This window comes from Macrotis lagotis, chromosome 2, assembly GCF_037893015.1.
Source record: "Macrotis lagotis isolate mMagLag1 chromosome 2, bilby.v1.9.chrom.fasta, whole genome shotgun sequence".
In the NCBI taxonomy this organism is placed as follows: domain Eukaryota; kingdom Metazoa; phylum Chordata; class Mammalia; order Peramelemorphia; family Peramelidae; genus Macrotis; species Macrotis lagotis.
Window position 1 is genome coordinate 219,087,724 of NC_133659.1, and position 22,652 is coordinate 219,110,375.

The following is a 22,652-nucleotide window of genomic DNA, read 5'->3' on the forward strand; positions in this document are numbered from 1 at the left end:
GATCTTCAGAAGGTGGCAATGACTCTCTAGTTCTTGTTGGTAGGTAATTCGTGGGTAGCTACTCCTAAAGCTATGCTCAAGAATCCTCACTTATGTGCTTCCCAATGATAATCAGCTAGTAGACACAATTAACTCTTATAAAGGAATTTACTATAATGACATAGTAAAGTAATAACTACAAAACTCTAACTCTACAAACAAGGGCATATTTACACACAACATCCAAGGAAAAATGGGCACAAATTCAGAGTACAATGGTAGAGAGGCACACATAGGATATATATGTGGCAAAGTCAAATCACAAATTCTTGTGCAATAAAATCCAAAAGCTTTTCCTTTCTTTTTTTCTTTTTCTTTTTTTCAAGGTGAACGAGGTTAAGTAGCTTGCCCAAGGCCACACAGCTAAAGTTTTTCCTTTCTTCCAACAGTCCTCATGCAGCTTCCTTTGGTTCTGGGTATGGTTTCTTTGTTTCTTAGGATCTTGGTCCTTCAAAGCTGCTTCCTTCTCAGTCTGAAGTATGTGTCTCTACTCATTACTGGTTCTGTAATATTCTCTTGATCAGCTAATTCTCTCTCTCTCTCTCTCTCTCTCTCTCTCTCTCTCTCTCTCTGGTTTTTGCAAGGCAGTGGGGTTAACTGACTTGCCCAAGGTCACACAGTTAGTGTGAGTGTCTGACATCACATTTGAACTCAGGTCCTCCTGACTCCAGGGCTGGTGCTCTATCCACTTCACCACCTAGCTACCCCTAGCTAATTCTCTTTCAAAGCTAGATAGACAAGGAAGGGGGTGAGGGGAGGAGGAAGGATGGAGAACCATGTCATTAGAAATAAACTTGGTTTTGGGAGCTTAGCTATTCAAAATTGAAAATAATAATAAAAAAAAGTTTTTAAATAGCCATGAACATCTAGTAAGATTCTTTTTAATCTCATCAAAGAAAAGTATTTATACATCCTAAAGGGATTAGGAGGTAGTAGCTTCTTATTACTTAATTTAACACCTAATTAACAGGTTGTGTTTAGGTTTTGGACTTTGTGGACTTGAGGAACTGGTAAAAGTTAACTCCCTTACAACTATCCTCTAAGGTAGTTACTATGGCTGTTATTTTATAGATCTGAAAACTCATGCTCAGATAAGTTGTGACTTTCTCATGTCCCACAGTTATAATGGAATTTTTAATTCAGATCATGCTACTTCCTACTCTAGCTTTCTAACCTCTATGCAACATTGTGTCTCAGCATAAAAGACCAGTTTTAGGTAATCTGACCAAAAAGAGAAATTGTCTCTTTAGAAAAAACAAAACTATAGGTACAAGCAGAATATGTAGTCATGTACATGGTGTGATTTAGAGGACAACTTTCCTGTTCATCATTTATTAACTGTTCACTATCTTCCTATGTGCACTATGTGCTAAGCACTGGGAATCAAAGAAGAGAAAGGCAAAAGACAACACTTGTCCTGGAGGAGTTCATAATCTAATGGGCAGAAAACAAATAAACAAACAGGTACAAACAAGCTCTATACAAGATAAATAGGAAATAAGAAGGAACATGCTTGAATTAAGAAGGACTAGGAAAGTCTTCCTGGGAAAGGTAGGATTTTAGCTGGAACTTAAAGGAATCCAAGGAATCCAGGAAATGGAGATGAGAAAAGGTTGTGTTGGGGGAAGGGGGAGAGGGATCGTTCCCTGGCAAGGTGAACAGTAAGAGAAAATGCCTGGAGCCTAGATGTCTCTTGTCCTAAAAACAGCAAGGAAGTCAGTATCATTGGATGGAAAAGTACATGGTCAGGAGATGAAAGTTATAAAGTTATAAAGAGACTGGAATATGTGTGTGGGGGATTTTGAAGGCAAACAGAATTTTGTATTTGATTATGGAGGTAATAATAGGGAATCACTGGAATTTATTGTGTAATAAAGTGACATGATCTGTCACTTTAATAAAGTCATTTTGGGAGTTCCTTGAAGGATAGATTAAAGAGGGAGAGAGATTTGTGGCAGACTAACCAGCAGATTGTTGCAGTAATCCAGGGGTAAAAAGATGAGAGCCTGTACCACGGTAGTGACAATGCCAGAGGGGAAGAGGGGAATGAATTCAAGATCAACAGTAACAGATTGGAGCTGAAGTGGGGTAGAGTGAGAGATAGTGAGGAGTCCAGTAGAATGGAAGGATGGTGATGACAGAGCACTAGATATTAACAGAAGAGTTATCACCTTTTGTTAAAGTCAACAAGTCTTTTCAGACTCATTATGTTCTGGGAAATTACAAATGCCCTAAAGCTATTATCAATCATTTGTACTTTATGAATTAACTAGAATTGGCTAATAATAGGTTCATATAAGGGGAAATTTGAAGAGATTTATTGATTTTTGACCTTGGCCCTGCCTCAATGTCTTTCTTGTATAATCATAATCTGGGTGTTGGCCCTTTTCCATGACACAGGAAGGCGGCCACCTCTTATATTTTTTCATTATTTCCCTTGATAATTTTTACCTTCTATTCCTCAAGATGAATTTTATTATTTTGTCTAATTTTGTAAAGTATCCTGTTGGTTGTTGGATTGTTATATCACTAAATCTATTAATTAATTTAATATTTACATGATTGTTTCTTATTAAATTTATTATGATATGTGGTATATAAGATTGATCTAAATGTGTTTTCTGCCTGACTCCTTTCCAGTTTTCCCAGAAATTCTTGTCAAACACAGTTCCAACTTCCTCTTCCTTACCCCCTACCTAACCCTACATCACTCCAACCTTCAGTTCATTCTTTCTATATATTTTATCTTGTGCCTCAGAGCTTTGGTCTTAGGTATTAATTCCTGGAACTTCCAGTAAAAAAGTGCTTTGAAATTCCCCTCTGATAAATGAATAGTCCTTTGAATCCTATATGGAGATTGTCCTGATCTGTCAAACTCCAACCCCACCCTCTACCCAAACAACAACAATCCAACAATTGAGAAACAACATTGTTAAACTAATTTAGATTTCTTTAAAAAAAAATAAAAAAACACAAAGCAACAATAAAATTGGAGCTGAATAGGAAAAAAACTGACTCAAATCTCACCTTATGATTTGGCATTTCTTGGCATTAAATGTGTTTGGCACATGGGATTCCTGGAACAGGCCATTTCCTATAAACAACAGTGTCTTCATCCAAGACACAGGGTGAAAGGTTGGTGAAAAGGTGATGCATAAAAACCTGAGAGAACCTTGTTGTTTGTACTTCAAAACTCACAGAATCTCAGAGTTGGAAGAGCATTATAAATGCCATTTAGTCTAACCCATAGACCTAAAGAATTTTCAAGAACTGACATCCATGTGTCATACCCACATGGCTTACAAAGTGTTTCATATACATTACATGATTACTTCATTTGAGGCTTATGAAATATGCATGACAAATATAGCCATTTCTAGATGAAGAAGTTGAGGTTCTTGCAAGAGAGCAAGTGCCAAAAAGTGTAATTTATTCCTAGTTCTAAAGGACTCCAAGTCCAATACTAATAAGTTTCTCTATGATATGATATAGTTTGTAGCATATTACTTATAAGAACTGTTTTTTAAAATAGTACTTAATTTTTTTCTCAATTATATGTCAAGACAATTTTTAGCATTTATTTATTTGTTTGCGGACTTGCCCAAGGCCCCACAGCTAGGTAATTATTAAGTGTCTGAGGTCAGATTTGAACACAGGTACTTCTGACTCCAGGGCTGGTGCTCTATCCACTGTGCCACCTAGCCACCCCTCCCAGCATTTATTTTTATAAGATTTTGACTTCCAATTTTTTCTTCCCTCTCTCCCTCTTCTCTTCCAAAATAGTATGCAATTTAATATAGGTTATACATATGTTATCACATTAAAACATATTTCCATATTAATCACAGTTGTGAAAGAAGGAACATATCAAAAAGAAAAAAAAGCCCCATGAAAAAGAATAAAGTAATTGAAAAAATATGTCTCAATGTGCATAAAGAACTGGTCTTTATCTATATGTGGATAGGACAATATTTTCCTTTGTGAATCTTTTGTACTTATCTGGATCATTATTTTGCTGAGAACAGCTGAGTCCTTCATTGTTGATCATCACATAATGTTGTTGATATTGTGTGCAGTGTTTCCTGGTTCCATTCATTTCATTTTGCATCAGTTCATGTAAGTCTTTCCAGGTTTTTCTGAAATCTGCCTTTTCATCATTTCTTATTACACAATAGTATTCTTTTACATTCATATATCACAGTTTGTTCACACATTTCCTCCTCAATTTCCAATATTTTGCTACCTTGAAAATTCCTGCTATAAATATTTTGCATATGTAGGTCTTTTCTCCCTTTTTTTTCTGATCTCTTTGGGATACAGACCTAGCAATGGTATTGCTGAATCAAAGGGTATGCATAGTTTGGTTGCTTTTTTCAGCATAGTTCCAACATCTCCAAATGTTTAGATCAGTTCACAACTCCACCAACAGTGCATTAGTGTACCAATTTTCCCACATGCCCTCCAACATTTATCATTTTCCTTTTTTGTCAATTTGTCAATCTTATGGTATTATTTAAATTTGCATTTCTCTAATCAAAAGTGATTTGAAGCACTTCTTCATATACCTATTGACAGCATTGGTTTCTTCATCTGAAGACTGTTTATTCATATCCTTTGACAATTAACAACTGAGGATAAGAAATGCTTTTGCCAATATGACTAGAAAGGATAATGATCATTGTTGGAAGGGTTGTGGGAAAGTCTGGAACACTATTACACTGTTGGTGGAGCTGTGAACTCATCCAACCTTTCTGGAGAGAAATTTGGAACTACACCCAAAGGGCAACAAAAATAAGCATACCCTTTGACCCAGAAATACCACTACTGGGTCTATACCCTGAAGAGATGATGAAAAAGGGTAAAAACATCATTTGTACAAAAATATTCATAACAGCCCCGTTTGTGGTGGCAAAGAATTGGAAATAAAATAAATGTCCTTTAACTGGGGAATGGCTTAGCAAACTGTGGTATATGTATGTCATGGAACACTATTGTTCTATTAGAAACCAGGAGGGATGGGAATTCAGGGGAGCCTGGAGGGATTTGCATGAACTGATGCTGAGTGAGATGAGCAGAACCAGAAAAACACTGTACACCCTAAGAGCAACATGGGGGTGATGATCAACCTTGAAGGATTCGCTCATTCCATCAGTGCAACAATCAGGGACAATTTTGGGCTGTCTTCAATGGAGAACACCATCTGTATCCAGATAAAGAGCTGTGGAGTTTGAACAAAGTTCAAGGACTATTCCCTTTAATTTGGAAAAAAACAGATATCTTATTGTCTGATCTTGTTATCTCTTAGACTTTTTGTCTCTTCCTTAAGGATATGATTTCTCTGTCATCACTCTCAATTTGGATCAATGTACAACATGGAAACAAAGTAAAGACTGACAGATTGCTTTCCGTGGGGGTGGGGTGAGGGGAGGGAGGTAAGATTGGGGGAAAAATTGTAAAACTCAAATAATATCTTTAATAAAAAAAATTTAAAAAACATTGTGTTTAAAACAAAAGAAATGCTTTTGCTATAATGTTATATAACAGTGGGGTACAGTGGAAAGTAAACTGAATTTTATTGAACTCAGAGGAATCTCTCCACCCCCCCACCTCAATTTCCTCCTATTTAAAAGGGATTTGACTAGATAATTCCATGATCTTTTCTACCTCTAAAGCCCATTATTCAGTTTTATTCTTAGATCTCAGGTCAATTTGTTCCTTTCCTCCCTGAAATTCTACAGAAATTCCTTTCTTTAGTACATACTTTATATAACAGTATAAGTATATAACAGTGTATATGGGGAGGACTAACACCACAGGTGTGAGGGCTGGCTAAGCCCATTTTAAGAGTGCTCATTTACCTTTTGCGTCCATCATCTCTCAACTCTCAACTGTGGCTCCAAGAAAATGAAGCATGAACAGCCACCATTCCCTGGTAAATGATCTCAGAAATCAGGTTAAACCAGATTAAGTAAACAACACAACTCAAACCCATTGCTGAATTTGGGGGATGTCCTACCCTAAGCATATGTAGACGTCTCCCCAGTGAAATGGGTGAATGAGAAGAATTTATTCCAAAGGCCATGAAGGCAGCTGAAGTTGGTGTATGGGAGTGCTTAGAACTTGGTCAGACATTGAAGATGCCAAGTTCATTCACTGCATCCTGGGCCATCTCCAATTGCCATGACTTTTGTCCTGCCACTAGACTTCAATGACTCTGGAAGAGAGAGTGAGACTGACAGCTTTGTATAGCTCTGCCCTCTTCAAATCCAATTCATATATAAATCATTGGTCCTCTTTGAAAATGAAGAACAAAAAACACAATAGCTTATATAGCACATGATCTAAACTAATATTGTTGTTACTGTTGTTCAGTTTTTTCAATTGTATCTGATTCATGACCCTATTTGGGATTCTCTTGGTAAAGATACTGGAGTAGTTTGCCATTTCCTTCTCCAGCTCATTTTCCAGATAAGGAAACTGAGGCAAATGGGGTTAAATGACTTTTCTAGGGTCACATTGATGAGGTCAGATTTAAACTCAGGTCTTCCTGACTCCACACTTCATTGATTTCACCACCAAATTATATTATCATGAATTTCCTATTTGTTTTATGTGAGCTCTGTTGGCTCTACACCCAGCATCCAATATAAAAATCTTCTGTTTGACTTTTAAAGCCTTAGACACTTAGTAGCCATGAGACCTTGGGTAAGTCACTTAACCTCTGCCTGCCTTTATCCCTGAAGAAGAATTGACAAAATGCTCCACTATCTTTACCAAGAAAAAACCATGTGGACAGTCTAGTCCTTGGGGTCACAAAGAGTTGGACATAATTGAACAACTTAATAACAACAACAGAAACTTATTTTTGATAAAAAGATTTTAAGTTCCTTAAGGACAGGATTAGTGTCTCATACAACTGGCTAAATCACAATCACACTGTCTTCAATAACTGAGTATACAATTTAAGGCAGGGTTGGGAACCTCTGACTGCAGGTCATATCGGTGTGGTGTTGCCAAGGCAGCTGCAGGCAGTACTCAAAATTCTATCAATCTAACAGTATTTTAGGGGTGAATTCATTAAATTTTTTTGATTAAATATAGCCTGAAAATGATGTTATAAATATCTAAATTGCCCTTGGCAGAAAAAAAGGTTCTCCACCCTGATTTAAGGAATCTATCTAGTGGTGTGTGACTTTTACTGATTCAAGTGAATTGATTGTTTATTTTTATGACTATTGTTCAATACAGCCAGTGTGCAGTCTGGGCTTTCAGTGTTAATTATTTTAAAAGAATATCGTCCATAGAAGATTATATTTTTAATACATTATTGTCTAAGTAATTTTAACTTTATTAATGAATATTTAATAATAAACTTAATTTCATTTTGCTTTGATGGTGCTAATAAAATGCTGGGAATAAAATCTGGAGTAGTTGTGAAATTGTTAGACATTTTTCCTAAAATCATAATTTAGCATTATTTCAATCACCAAGCAAGCCAGCTAGGCAGTGCAGTGGATTGAATGTCAGACTTGAGTCAGGAAAGCTCACTTTCTTAGGCTCAAATCTGACCTCAGACTCTTACTAGCTGTGTGACCCTAGGAAAGTCACTTAACTTTGTTTGACTCAGTTCCTCATCTGGAAAATGAACTGAAGAAGGAAATGGTAAACCACTTCAGTATCTTTGCCAAGAAAACCCCAACTGGAATAATGAAGAGTTGAAAATGACTGAAAATGACTGAACAACAATAAAAAATCACAAAGCAACTCCTACTTGATTCAATATATGAAAAAAACAAATTGATCATTTAAATTTATTATTTTTTATCAATAATCTAATAAAAATCAAACTGAGCTAGAAAACTGTAGTTAAAGAATTTAAAATTGATATTATTAAAATTGTTGGAATACTGTGACCTATATGAGAGGTATATTAGTTTATAAACTACTACTGTCATAAGCCAACTCTACCTATGCACTTCTCCTGTTCTTATTGTGGTTTGATAGAGATTAAATTCTTGCAAAAATTACTTTCAAGTGCATTGAAATCAAGATCAACTAACATTCAGAAAGTGCAAAAAAAAATTTTTTTTAAAGATTTTATTTATTTTGAGTTTTACAATTTTTACCCTAATCTTACTTCCCTTCCCCCACCCCCCACAGAAGGCAATTTGTCAGTCTTTACATTGTTTCCATGGCATACATTGATCCAAATTGAATGTGATGAGAGAGAAATCATATCCTTAAGGAAGAAACCTAAACTATAAGAGATAGCAAGGTCAGGCAACAAGATATCAATTTTTTCCTAAATTAAAGTTAACAGACCTTGGTCTTTGTTTAAACTCCACAGTTGTTTCTCTGGATACAGATGGTATTCTTCATTGCAGACAGCCCCAAATTGTCCCTGATTGTTGCACTGATGGAATGAGCGAGTCCATTAAGGTGACCGTCGCCCCCATGCTACTGTTAGGGTGTACAGTGTTTTTCTGGTTCTGCACATCTCACTCAGCATCAGTTCATGCAAATTCCTCCAGGCTTCCCTGAATTCCCATCCCTCCTGGTTTCTAATAGAACAATAGTGTTCCATGACATACATAGACCACAGTTTGCTAAGCCATTTCCCCAATTGAAGGACATTTACTGATTTCCAATTCTTTGCCACCACAAACAGGGCTGCTATGAATATTTTTGTACAAGTGATGTTTTACCCTTTTTCATCATCTTTTCAGGGTTTAGACCCAGTAGTGGTGTTGCTGGATCAAAGGGTATGCACATTTTTGTTGCCCTTTAGGTGTAGTTCCAAATTGCTTTCCAGAAAAGTTGCATGAGTTAACAGCTCCACCAACAATGTAATAGTGTCCCAGATTTCCCACAATGTCTTCCAACAATGATCATTATCCTTTCTGGTCTTATTGGCCAGTCTGAGAGGTGTGAGGTGGTACCTCAGAGAAACTTTAATTTGCATTTCTCTAATAAGTAATTATTTAGAGCAATTTTTCATATGGCTATGATCTCCTCATCTGTAAATTGCTTTTGCAAATCTTTTGACCATTTGTCAATTGGGGAATGGCTTTTTTTAAAATTTGACTCAGTTCTCTGTATATTTTAGAAATGAGTCCTTTGTCAGAAACAGTAGTTGTAAAGATTGTTTCCCATTTTACTACATTTCTTTTGATCTTGGTTACAGTGGTTTTGTCTGTGCAAAAGCTTTTTAATTTAATGTAATCAAAATTATCTAGTTTGTTTTCAGTGATGTTCTCCATCTCTTCCTTAGTCATAAACTGTTTCCCTTTCCATAGATCTGACAGGTAAACTAGTCCTTGATCTTCTAGTTTGTTTATAATATTGTTTTTTATGTCTAAATCCTGTATCCATTTGGATCTTATTTTGGTATAGGGTGTGACGTGGTGTTGGTCTAATCCAAGTTTCTTCCATACTAACTTCCAATTTTCCCAGCAGTTTTTATCGAAGAGAGAGTTTTTATCCCAATAGCTGGACTCTGGGTTTATCAAACAGCAGATTACTATAATCATTTCCTGTTATTGTACCTACCACTCTGTTTCTTAGCCAATACCAGACAGTTTTGATACTGATGCTTTATATTATAAATTTAGATCAGGTAGAGCTAAGCTGCCTTCTTTTGCACAGAAAGTGCAAAAATTAATCAAATGTGCTATTAGAGCTTTAGGAAATTTAAAAACTGGCACTGGAAATCATGAATCTCAATTAAGGCATGTAAATTTAAAGACATTCCATTTAATAAAAATTCATGTTTTTCCTAGAAATATATTACTATAAAATATAATACAACACATGAACTTATATCTTTTATTGTACAGAAACAATAGTAAAAGCATTTTAATTATTTTAATTTGGTAGACTCATTTACTTAACCTTATAAAAACTTCACTGTGGACAAGCACTGAAAAAAATGTATTGGGGGTGGAGCTAAGATGGCGGTAGGAGAAGAGCCTCTCTTAGGTGCTCTCTATAATATTTCAAAAATCATAAAATAATGACTCTAACTAAATTTTTGAGAGACAGAACCCACAGAGGGATCCAGTGAAGCAGTTCTCCAGCCCAAGGTAACTTGGAAAATAGTGGAAAGGCTCCACTCCAGGGGGTTAGGGGGCAGCCTCCAGAGTAAAGGAACTTCAGCTTCCTGGAGGCAGCCCCAGGGCGCTTGGGAGCATGGCTCATGGTAGAGGGGGCAGTTTCCTGACCTACACCCGGGAGAGCACTGGGCACTACTTGGAAGATCAGTGGGGGACCTCTGCCAGAGCAAGCCTATGAAGCCCAGTCCTCAGGGCACTCAGCGAGAAATGGTGGCTGCAGCCCAGATCTAGGAAAAGGAAGGCAGAGCCAGTAAATGGGAGCCCCCAGGCAACTGAGCCTTGAGTCCACAGTCTACCAAAGGTAGGGGAGTAGAGACTTCTGAGGTCTGTCCTCTGTACCCGGAACAAGACTCTGGGGCTCTGATCACATTCATATCCTGATTACAGTCTAGGGCCCCCATAGGACAGCAGCCCCCCCCCCCCAGCCCCATGGCAGAGGGGTGTGCTTGTGGTCATTCACAGACCAGGAGGGAAAACAGAGCTTCACACCCTTGTGTGTGTGTGGGGGGTGTCCTAATAATACTCAAAAGCTTAGGAAGCACCCCAAACACAGACTGGGGAAATGAGTAAACACAGAAAAAAGAGGAAAACCATTGAGAAATACATTGTCTATGGTCCCAAGAAGGATCAAGATACTCAATCTGAAGATGAAGAAGTACAAACTCCTGCATCTAAAGACTGCAAGAAAAATGGAAATTGGGTTCAGGCTATGACAAAGCTCAAAAAATATTTTGAAAGTAAAGTGAGGGAGATAGAAGAAAAATTGGGAAAAGAAATGAGAGATGCAGAAAAACATGAAAAAGAAGTCAGCAGCTTAGTCAAGGAGATCCCAAAAAAATGCTGCAGAAAATAATATGTTAAAAACTAGCATAGATCAAGTGGATAAAACTTCAAAAAGTTATTGAGGAGAAGAATGCTTTAAAAAGCAGAAATGCTCAGATGGAAAAACAGATAAGGAAAAAAGGTATTATTTAAATAAAATTTTAAAATAAATAAATTTGAATGATTTTCAGGATCTCATAGATTGTAATATAGAATCAAATAATGTTCCATTCAATTTATGCAACTATACAAAAAAAAATCTAAGAATAGTGAGCTTTATTTAAGTCAGTAACATTGAAACTGAAAAAAGTTTCAGTTTAATGAGTATAATTTGTATGCAGATAAGAGATAGTAAATGGTAGATCACATATGAAATTTAGATAATAAATATATCGGGAAAAGAGTAAGCAAATTAAAATACAACTCCTTTTCTCAACTCCTGGTTGAATTGCAACCATAAGGTGGTTATGGAAAAAAAGAGTTCCATAAATGTATGAAAAAAATGAGTTGAAGATAAGAAATTTTTTTGGGGGGAGGGAAGAGTTAATTGTCAAACATTTACTAGCACACCACTGAGAGTGTCCTACTTCTATGGAGAGAATGTTCTCTTGAAATTTTTCTTAATATGCTATTTTATCAAATGCTATTACTTTGAACTGTGACTAGAGAAAAACTAAAACATTGTCTCATAGATATTTTAAGTTCAGAATCCTAAAACCAAATTCATTATCTTTTAAAGTTTTCTTTTTTTCCTAAATTCCACATTACTATTAAGGGTACTGCCATCCTCCCAGGCTCAAATCCAGGTATCATTCTTAATTCTCTCTCTTTGATACTGATGCTTTATATTATAATTTTAGATCAGGTAGGGCTAAGCCACCATGATCCATATCCATTCAGTTGCTAAGTCCTATCATTTCTATCTGCAAGCATCACCTGTATGCTCTTCATTCTCTCTTTTAATTTTACCACTACCCTGCTCTGGTCCCTTATCATCTTGCTTGGATTATTACAATAGCCTCCATTCAGGGTCTGACCACATCAAGCATTTAATAAACCCCATTGGTTGCCTATCACCTCCAGAATCCAATATAAAATCTTTTGTTTGATTTTTAAAGCCTTTCATACCTGATCCTTTCCTACTTTTTCAATCTTCTTATACCTTACTGTATGCCTAGGACTTTGTTATCCAGTGATACAGGTCTCCTTGTTTGCTCTGGCATAAGATTATAACTCACTCCCTCCTCATTCCTACCTCCTAACTTCTCTGTCTTCCTTCAAGTTTCATCTAAAATTTCACCTTTTGTGAAAATTCTATTTTTGTCCTTAATCTTAGTATTTTTCCTCTGAATTACCTCCAGTTTGTCTTAATACATATCTTTTTCAACAAAATGGTTTGCATTTTGTCTCACCCATTAGACAATGAGCTCCTTGAGAACAAGGTTATCTTTTTATTTTGTTTTGTCTTTGCTTTTATTTTTATGCCTCAGAGCTAATCATGGTATCTGGCACATGGTAGACATTTAATAAATGATTGCTGACTTGACTTGGTGGGAGCTCTTAAGCTGTACTTTTGAAGGGTTGTAGACTCATAATGTAGCCCCTTGGATATCCCTCACTCAAATGTAAAACTCTAAGAATAACAATCTCCCATACAAGAGAATTTGTAGGAACTTTTGTTAATGTAGTCTCAGTAGGATAGCTGCTGGATATTGGTGAACATGACAACCTCTCTATTCAAGTCTGTTATTTCACTTTAGGTTAGACTTTTCCCAGATCCTCTTAGGTTTAATATGAAAATGAATTTGAGTCAAAACAAAAGTTAACCTAAGATTAGATCATTGTTCTCTAATCATCTATTTTGAATTCCTAGCTTTCTTATGAATATTTGTAATTGGTAAAATTCATTGCTTTAATGTAGGGTAAAAAAACTCACATTCTTAGATTTGCAGTCTTAGAATCATAAAATATGTGGGGCCAGAGTTAAGATGGCAACATGAAGGCAGCATTTCCTGGAAACTTGTTCCCCCAAAACTCCAAAAGCCATCAAATTATGATTCTAGCCAAAATTTAGAGGGGCAGAATCCACAGAAAGACTGAGTGATACATTTTCCCAGTCCAAGATAACATAGAGAAATTTGTGTTTTACCAGGACTGGGAGTTGGGAAAAAACCCTGGCTTCAATTACAGCCCAGTTCAGTCCAGCCCAGGGATCACCGGGAACAGCTTGAAGGGGCAGTGAGAGAACTCTGCTGCACCAGAATGAGTGTGGAGTGAGGAGCACCGGGAATCAGGGGAAATGAGCTTGCATCTCCAATGTACAGCCCACAGATGGTAAGGGGATTGGGGGAGATTGCAGAAATCTCTCTGCTCTCCATGGGACAGGACTCTGATGTTTGCCTACACTCAGATTCAGATTGCAGTTTGGCCTTCCATACTAAAAGAGCTGAGCAGGGTTCCCTCCCTACAGCTCCAGGGCAGAGGTGAGTGCCTGTGGTCTTCTACAAGAGAGTATAAGACCTTGGAGGAATAAAGGTGCCAGTGGGGTGTCCTCCCCCCAAAACCCAAAGGGGGCGGTTAGATGGTGCAGTGGATAAAGCACTGGCCCTGGAGTCAGGAGTACTTGAGTTCAAATCTGGTCTCAGACACTTAATAGTTACCTAGCTGTGTGGCCTTGGGCAAGCCACTTAATCCCATTGCCTTGTAAAAAACAAAAACAAAAGCAAAAACAAAACCCCCAAAGCCTTGGAAGTGCTGTAAATCAGTCTTGGGCTGAGGAAATGAGTAAACAGAAAAAAAAGAATCTGACCATAGAGAATTACTTTGGTCCCATGGAAGATCAAAACATATACTCAGATGACAACAAAATCGAAGCTTCCATATCCAAAACCTCCAAGAGAAATAGAAAATGGGCTCAGACTATGGATGAGCTCAAAAAAGACTTTGAAAAGCAATTAACGGGTTTATGGGAAGAGCCGAGGCGGGGGCTGTAGCTCGTATAACCTGGCCAAGGTCTCACAGTGGGGGTGGGGGGGTGCATCTTCAGGGCCTGTAACCCAGCGGCTCTGTCCCCAGGCTACCATGGGAGACGTGGAGAAGGGCAAGAAGATCTTCTGGCAGAAGTGCGCCCAGTGCCACACTGTGGAAAAGGGTGGCAAGCACAAGACCGGCCCCAACCTGCATGGGCTCTTTGGCCACAAGACGGGCCAGGCCGGAGCTTCTCCTACACTGACTCCAACAAGAACAAAGGGATCACCTGGGGAGAGGACACCTTGGTGAAGTACCTGGAGAACCCCAAGAAGTACATCCCCGGGATGAAGATGATCTTTGGGCATCAAGAAGAAGGGGGAGAGGGCCAACTTGATACCCTACCTGAAGAAGGCCACCAACGAGTAACTCTTGTCCACCACCTTATTTATTTAAAAAGCAGCTGATGAGACTTCTTTCCTTTTTTTACATGTACCATAATGACCCTATTTAAATTGGTTTCATCCACCTGAGCATTTTGATCATGAATGGCTGTTCTAATAGAGAAATTATGTAGATTAGGTAGGCTTGGCTTTAGATAAGAAATGATTCCTTCTCTCTGTTTTGGTCATAAGTCCAGTTACAAACAAGCTGTCACACTTGAATGTTTATTTTTTTATTTTTTTATTTTTAGGTTTTTGCAAGGCAAATGGGGTTAAGTGGCTTGCCCAAGGCCACACAGCTAGGTAATTATTAAATGTCTGAGACCGGATTTGAACCCAGGTACTCCTGACTCCAGGGCCAGTGCTTTATCCACTGAGCCACCTAGCTGCCCCTTGAATGTTTATTTTAAAAGATTTAGGCAACTTTTTTTTTTTTAAAGCAAAGGCTACATCTTAGAAAAGTTTTAATTAAATCTGGCTTCTTTCACCAAACTATGGGGAAAGTCTACTTAATAATTTCATATGACTTTTACCTGTTACAGGTTTTTAAGGGTGGAAGAATTGTTCTTGGGGTGGGGGGAGTTATACCCCAGCCTGTCCAAAGGCCAGTCCTATTGAATCCATCTTAAGTTCCCTAACTTTGTGCATAAGTAACTTAATTACAATGATTTCATTAAATACTGCCTTTAACTTGTTGAAAGGCATTTCAGTGTATTGTCTAAGGACTTGAGTAAAGGTCATCCCATCACTGCAGGAGTTCAGTTGGAGCTAGGGTCTCCTGACTTGCTAAGTACCTGTTTTGAAGACCTGTTGAATTGAAAAATTACAGACATGTTCTTAGTATGTGAATAGCTGTGGTATATTCACTTGGGGAGTCCAGTTTTGGGATGTACCATTAGTACTACATCTGTAGCCATATTTAAAACTTAATGCACTTGAAGGATTCATTTGTATGGAGATGTGCCATTAGTGCATCCATGGTCATCCCCAAAACTTGATTCAGCAATTAAACATTTGTGGATATAAAAAAAAGCAATTTAAGGGAGGAGAGGGAAATGGGAGGAGAAATGAGAGAGATGCAGAAAAATCATGACAACTAAATCAGCAGCTTGGTGAAAGAAATACAAAACAATACTGAAGAAAATAATATGTTAAAAACCAGTTTAGGCCAAGTGAAAAAAAGCAAAACAAAAGGCAAATGAGGAGAAGAATGCCTTAAAAAGCAGAATTGGCCAGTTGGAAAAGGAGATAAAAAGCTCTCTGAAGAAAATAACTCCTTCAAATTCAGAATAGAACTAAGGGAAGTTGATGACTCTGCAAGAAATCAGGAAAAATAAAACCCTTCCAAAAAGCCAAAAATTAGAAGAAAATGTGAAATATCTAATTGGAAAAACAACCAACCTCAAAAACAGATCCAGAAGAAATGATTTAAAAATTATTGGGCTACCTAAAAGTCACAACCAGGAAAAGAGCCTAGACTTCATTTTTCAAGAAATAATACAGCAAAATTGCCCTGAGATCCTAGAAGCAGAGGGTAAAATAGAAATTGAGGGAATTCACTGGTCACCTCCTGAAAGAGATCCTAAAAGAAAAACTTCTAGGAATATTATGGCCAAATTCCAAAACTCCCAAGGCAAAGAGAAAATATTAAAAGCTGCCAGAAGCAAACAATTCAACTACTGTGGTTCCATAGTCAGGATTACACAGGATCTGGCAACATCTTCATTACGGGCTTGTAGGGATTGGAATATGATATTCCAGAAGGCAAAAGATCTTGATTTACAACCCAGAATCAACTACGCAGCAAAACTGAACATCTTTTAGGGGAAAAGATGGATTTTCAATGAAACAAGGGACTTTCAAACTTTCCTATTGAAACAGCCGGAGCTGAACCAAAAGTTTGATTTTCAAGTACAAGACCCTGGTGAACCATAGAGGGGGTGGATGAGACAGACTAACTATGAGGAACTTAATGATGCTGAACTGTTGTATTCCTGCATGGGAAGAAGATACTGATAACTCATATGAACTTCCTCATTTATAGGAGCGATTAGAAGGAGCATATATGGACAGGGCACAGGAAGGAGCAGAATATAATGGTATAATATAGTAAAAAGATGGAGTCAATGGGTGATAAAGGGAAGTACTGGGAGGAAGAGAAAGAAGAGGAAGAAGGAGCCTAAGATATTTCACATAAGAGTCAAGAAAAAAGCTTTTGCAATGGAGTGGAATGGGGAAGGCAAGGGGAATTGAGTGAGTCTTCATTCTCATCAGAAATGACTCAGAGAGGAAATAACATACACACAATAGGGTGAGGAAATCTATCTTACCCTAGAGAAAAATGAGAAGAAAAGGTTGGGATAAGGGGGAATGGGGTGAGGGAAGGGGGGAATAGATGATAGAAGAGAGAGAAGATTGTGGGAGAGGGTACTCAGATATAGTACACTTTTGGACAGGGACAGGATGAAAGAAGAGAGAGAGAGAATAGGATAAAAGAGAGTTGGGAGGAATACAGTGGAGGGAAATACAGTTAGTGATAGCAACTGTGGGAAAAATATTGAAGCAACTTCTCTGGTAGACTTATGATAAAGAAGGTAACTCACCCCAGAGACAGAGGTATTGGAATCTGAACATAGACTGAAGTACATTTTTTTTCTCTCACTATTCTTGAGGTTTCTCATCTTCTTGGGGGGGGGGTTATATTTACTCTTATAACAAAATTATTATAATAATATAAAATAAATAAACCAAAAAATAAAAAAGGAATAAAAGAAAAGAATCATAAAATATCAGGAATTTAAGAAACTTTAAGCAAATTCATTGTTGTTTCTTTTCCCATCTCATTTCTTTCTTTTTCTTTTTTTGGGGGTGTTTTTGCAAGTCAATGGAGTTAATTGACTTGCCCAAGGTCACACAACTAGGTAATTAGTAAGTGTCTGAGGCTGGATTTGAACTCAGGTCCTCCTGGCTCTAGTGCCGGTGAGCTATCCACTTCACCACTTGCTGCCTCCATCTCATTTATTTCTATTTATTTATTTGTTCATTCATTCATTCATTCATTCATTTATTTGTTCATTTATCTATCTATTTATTTATTTGTCTGTCTATCTATCTATCTATCTATCTATCTATCTATCTATCTATCTATCTATCTATCTATCTATCTATCTATTTATTTAGGTTTTTGCAAGGAAATGGGGTTAAGTGGCTTGCCCAAGGCCACACGGCTAGGTAATTATTAAGTGTCTGAGGCCAGATTTGATCTCAAGTACTCCTGACTCTAGGGTTGGTGCTCTATCCACTGTGCCACCTAGCTGCCCCCATCTCATTTATTTCTATTGATTTAACATGCTTTTTTGTAATTTCTGAATTCAATTTACTTCAAGGAATTTAAAAATGTCTTTCATTTGTTCTTTTTTTTTTTAGGTTTTTTTTTTTTTTTGCAAGGCAAATGGGGTTAAGTGGCTTGCCCAAGGCTACACAGCTAGGTAATTATTAAGTGCCTGAGACCAGATTTAAACCCAGGTACTCTTGACTCCAAGGCTGGTGCTTTATCCACTACGCCACCTAGCCGCCCCTCATTTGTTCTTTAAAGCCATTTCTGAATACTCCCAAATAGAATCTTCTTTCGGAACAAAGGGAAACTGCTTAAAACACAATAACAAAAATGCAGTGGCCACACAGATCAAATGTGACATTATACACCCATAGTATCTCAACTCTTTACTAAAAAAGAAGGAAGGGTGTCTTATCATGGTATTCAGTACAAAGCCTGGTCATTGTAATTACTAATGGTTCAAATTTCCTCTTATTTTTTTCTTATATTTTCATTGTTGTAGTCATCAGATACAATTTTTCCCTTAGTTGTACTTATATCTCTCTTAATTACTTCAAATCTTCCCATGTTTCTCTGAATTCCTCATATTTGCCAATCTTCAGAGTAATTTTTAACACTCTTATCAGTGGCCAAATCCTGATGATTCATCTTCAGCATGATTTCCTTATATCTGTCTCCTCTTCAGCCACCACACTTTTCAGTACCTTGTTTCTTCTTTTCTGCACTATTGACAAGCCCCTAATTAGTCTTTTCTGTGAAGATGCTCATCCCCATGAACTTGACTTTCTTACATACTCTCTTACACTCTATCCTTCTGGGAGTTTCCTGTCAAAGCAAGTCCTGGGGCAGAAAAAGACAAATAAACATACAAACAAACAAGTAAATAAAAGAATTTGAAAGATAGGTAGGAAAAAGAGACACAGTGAGAAAAAAAAGAAAGGAAAGATTATTAGGGTAGTGGGGGTCAGGGAGGAAGAGAGGAAGGGAGAGAGTCCATATTAGAATTTGTTCTGCTTTGAAAAGTTATAAGAAATTAATCAGTAGCATTTTTTCTCTTCAATTTTGATTCCCCCAGCTAGAGAAATACTCTGACAAAACACTAGAATAATAAATCCTCGTCTCCCTTATGGCTCTTCTCCAATATGTTTGAGCACAGCCACACATGTTTGTCCAATGATTACTTCTTTCTCCATTTCTATCTCTGTCTGTCTGTCACTGTCTCTTTTCCTCTGATTTTCAACTTTTTGTTTTTGACTTTTTCCTTGGTGTCTATACATATCACCACACCTATCCTTTTTTTTAGTTTGTTTTTTTTTTGCAAGGCAATGGGGTTAAGTGGCTTGCCCAAGGACACACAGCTAGGTAATTATTAAGTGTCTGAGGCTGGATTTGAACTCAGGTACTCCTGACTCCAGGGCCGCTGCTCTATCCACTGTGCCACCTAGCCGCCCCCAACACACCTCCTATCCTTAACATGCATGTTAGGGTTGGTCTTTTCATATTTATTAGTTTTATTACATTATCTTCATATTATATTTAAATGATAACATAAACAGAAATACAATCTAGACTTCTATGAACATGACTAGTTCTCTTGAATATGCCTTTTTCGGCATGTCTAATTTACTGACCTGGATATCATGAATTTAATCAGTGAGGGGGAAGAAATGTGTTTTCCCTCCTTCCTCTCTTTTAGCATCAGTTCTGAGAAATGAACTTGATGGTGTTTGTTCTGTGCTATTTGAATTCTTCAGGCTCAGGTACTAGAGGTGATCCACATGGGACTGGTAGTTTGAACCATAGCTGAGCTGTGGGTCTAGGATTATAGGTAGAGTGGCACAGGCAACCAGGATGACATAGAGACTCTGAGAAGCCAAGTTGCCTTAGACTGGAGCCCAAGCTGGGTTTGGGACTTGGAATTGGAACTGTACTCTAAGGGAACCAAGCTAGACTATGAACCTCATCCTCTTCCCCTCCCCAGAGTCAGAGGGCACTATGCTTCCATTTGTTTGGTAACATCTTTGTATATTTGTGAATAATACTTTCTGAAGTAAATATTTCTAATTTCTAATCTGTTTGTAGCTAATAGAAATGGAGTATAGGAGAATACTCCCTATACTTGGGGGAGGAGGAACACAATCACTGGGGATTGGAAAGAATGGCAGAGAACTTAAGACCTCCCCAAATCTTTAATGATACCAGAGAACTCAAAGGGTAGAGTAAAATGTAACATACCTACCTGAATTTTAGGCAGTGGGGACCAAGGTAGTTTGTGTTATGTACAGAAAGGTAAGAAACTTTTAAGAACAAAAGATGTTTCAGAAAATAAGAGTACACACAGAGATTCTGAAGAATGACAGTGGAGAAGAGAAGAAAAGAAAAAATTGAAATAGAATCACTCTCCTATGAGTGTAAAGTCTGGGAGGTTGGTTTTAGTGATATGGCGTCCAGTCCAATATACCTACTGCACAGCTCTGGCACTAAAGTCTGGCACTAAATTTAAACTAGAATTTCCCGTTTCCCAGAACATACTTCAGCTCAGTTACTCAACACCTTCCCCCCATATTCCAAGGTACACACACAGACACACACAGACACACAGACACACAGTTTAGTGTTAAGGCATTCTCCAGGGACCTTCCATCCTTTGGTCTAGGAGAATGAATCTATGACTCACATCAGAACTCTTCAATTGGTCCCTAGTTTAGGGCAAATCCCTGGGGAGATTGAGGAGGGAAATGCAGCTGTGATTTCTGCCAAAACCAACAGGCAGCCATCTCCACTGTCCAGATCTCCTTGACAACCCTAAGATGGTACATTTGAATGTATTGTCTCTCTCCCAAAAAAGATGCACAACAATGCATCCCTGCCTACCACCCCTCTTTTACATATTCTGTATTTCAGTCAAATTTCAGAGAGTGACAAAGCAGATAGTCACAGCAAGAAACAAAGCCCCCCCCCCATCATATAGGCATATATAGACAAATTGAGATCATAAGATACACACAAAAATCAACGAATACAGTAAACATCAAGTTGTATAAGCTGAGAAGGGAAACAGAGATGTAGAAAAAGGGGGAAACGGAGCAGGGAGGTTTAGATTTTTTTTATGTTCCCTTGACTGTGGACATCAGAGCAAGTTATCACTGCTGTGTGCTGATAAGTTCTCCAGCACTTTAAAACAGTCTTCATTGTACCAGGAAACCTCTTTTCTGTTTTTATTTTCAAGCTTCAACGTTTATTTTTGAAATAAGAGATTATATTTCAATGGAATTCTAAAGTTTTTTTTTCTTTTTTCAACTAGTCAAAAAATGACATAAGGTTTAGAAGTTTACTTTGAATCTATGGCAGGTCAGTCTGTTTATTCCCAATCTACTCAAAAACTCCCCAAATTGCCTTATTTCACTGGTCCTGAAAATTTCCTCTGAAAACCAGCATTCCTTGCATTATTCTGGGACTTTAATCTTTTGAAAATTCAAAAATCCTTTTTTTCTTTATATATTTTGGTTGGATGGGGAACTGGAGTGTAGAATGGGAGGGAAAACCGATCAGAAATGGGTTAAATATTATTCTTAGCTCTTCAATTGCTTTTTAACCAAACTTCAGTTGGGTTTGAATATTAGGAGTACAGTAGAATAGACTATCAGGTGTGGTGAATTGTTTCCTAGACTCTAGGTCTAGAGCCAGATCATTTTTATATCTCTATATTTGCCCTAAGTAAAATCAAAGGTCTAGAATTTGGTCCAGCTTTTGGTTCAGAGGTTTTAACCCTTTAACCTAAAGTGCAAAAATCTCTTAACAGTTACTAGGAAGGAGCTACAGGGGAAAGAAATAGAACTAATCCTTAAAACAGGTGAACCAAAACTTAAAACTAGAAGGTGCACCTTTCCATTTAACTTAGTCTTTTATATCTCATCAGTTGAGCTCTTCTGGGGCTGGAACATTTTGGTCAGTCACATATCCTACCAGCCCCTCCCAACACCCACTTCCATTACCCCGACCTATCATAGCTTTGTCTCCTTGGTAGGGTGGCAGAGTGGAAAAGTCAAAAGATCTTGAATTTGAGTTCTATCCCTGCCATCCTTGGGTACCTTCCTTAGCCTCAGCCTCAGCCTCCTCTGTAAAATGGTGATAACAATGAATCTTCCAGGATTGAAAGTACTCTTTAAATTGTGAGGAGGTTATATAAATGCTATACTATGATTGATGAGCAAATCCTGATGATTCTGGAAAAAACAAAGTAAAACTTTGCCCCCGCCTTTCCAAGGGCTTAGCAGTAATGAAAAATTTTTATCTAGATTTATGCCCACTTTAAAATGAGAATAGTAAAGGGGAAGAAATATCTTTTTTTTGTGAGTTAGGGGAGAAATCTCCTTGGGCAGAGGTAGAAAGAGATTGAAAGGTCCCTTCATTAGAAAATTGAGGGAGAGGGAAGGGAGGAGGAAAGCCAGAAGGAAGATTGACAGGTGTGCCAAGACAAATGTCATTTGTGTTTTTTGTTTTCAAATATACTTTAAGAAACTAAACAAAAGAAAATTAGTTCAGCAGCCCCTCAGGAAAAGGCCAGTCATTTCCTGAGTAGCTATCAATCCCGGCCAGAAACTCATTGTTTCCAGTTTCCAGTAATGGCAGCTATTACCTGACCAGTGAGTGCCACTGGCCGTTTGCTATTCACAAAGAGGGAAAACTTTCCAAGGGTGAATCTTAACTTTTTAAAATTTGCTTATCTATTCTCCCTTTAGAAGACCACTTTTTTTTTTTTACCAGTTTCCCAGTTTGGATTTAATCTTCAGCAAATGAGCACATCCAGGTTCTAGATTGGACAACTAATACTTCAAGATGTATCTGGCTCTTCTGGGGATGCTTTGGTTCTGTAAGTTTTTTTTTTCCTCTTAAGTCCTTAAATTTTTGTAGGCTTGAAGCTTTTGAAAT

General features: G+C 37.6%; 1 protein-coding gene across 6 annotated transcripts in view; it reads left to right on the top strand.

Annotated features, from left to right (window-relative positions):
* The window catches only part of PECAM1 (platelet and endothelial cell adhesion molecule 1), a 124,672-nt gene that overhangs the window by 9,212 nt on the left and 92,808 nt on the right, over nt 1-22,652 (top strand). For 3 of the 6 annotated variants that reach the window (XM_074224780.1, XM_074224781.1, XM_074224782.1), the window contains exon 1: nt 22,303-22,593. In XM_074224780.1, the coding sequence (XP_074080881.1) occupies nt 22,560-22,593 (34 nt within the window). In that variant the 5' untranslated portion in view covers nt 22,303-22,559. Of the gene's footprint in view, nt 1-13,254; nt 13,308-22,281; nt 22,594-22,652 lie in introns of those variants that run through there. The other 3 variants (XM_074224778.1, XM_074224777.1, XM_074224779.1) reach the window with 3 other exon arrangements.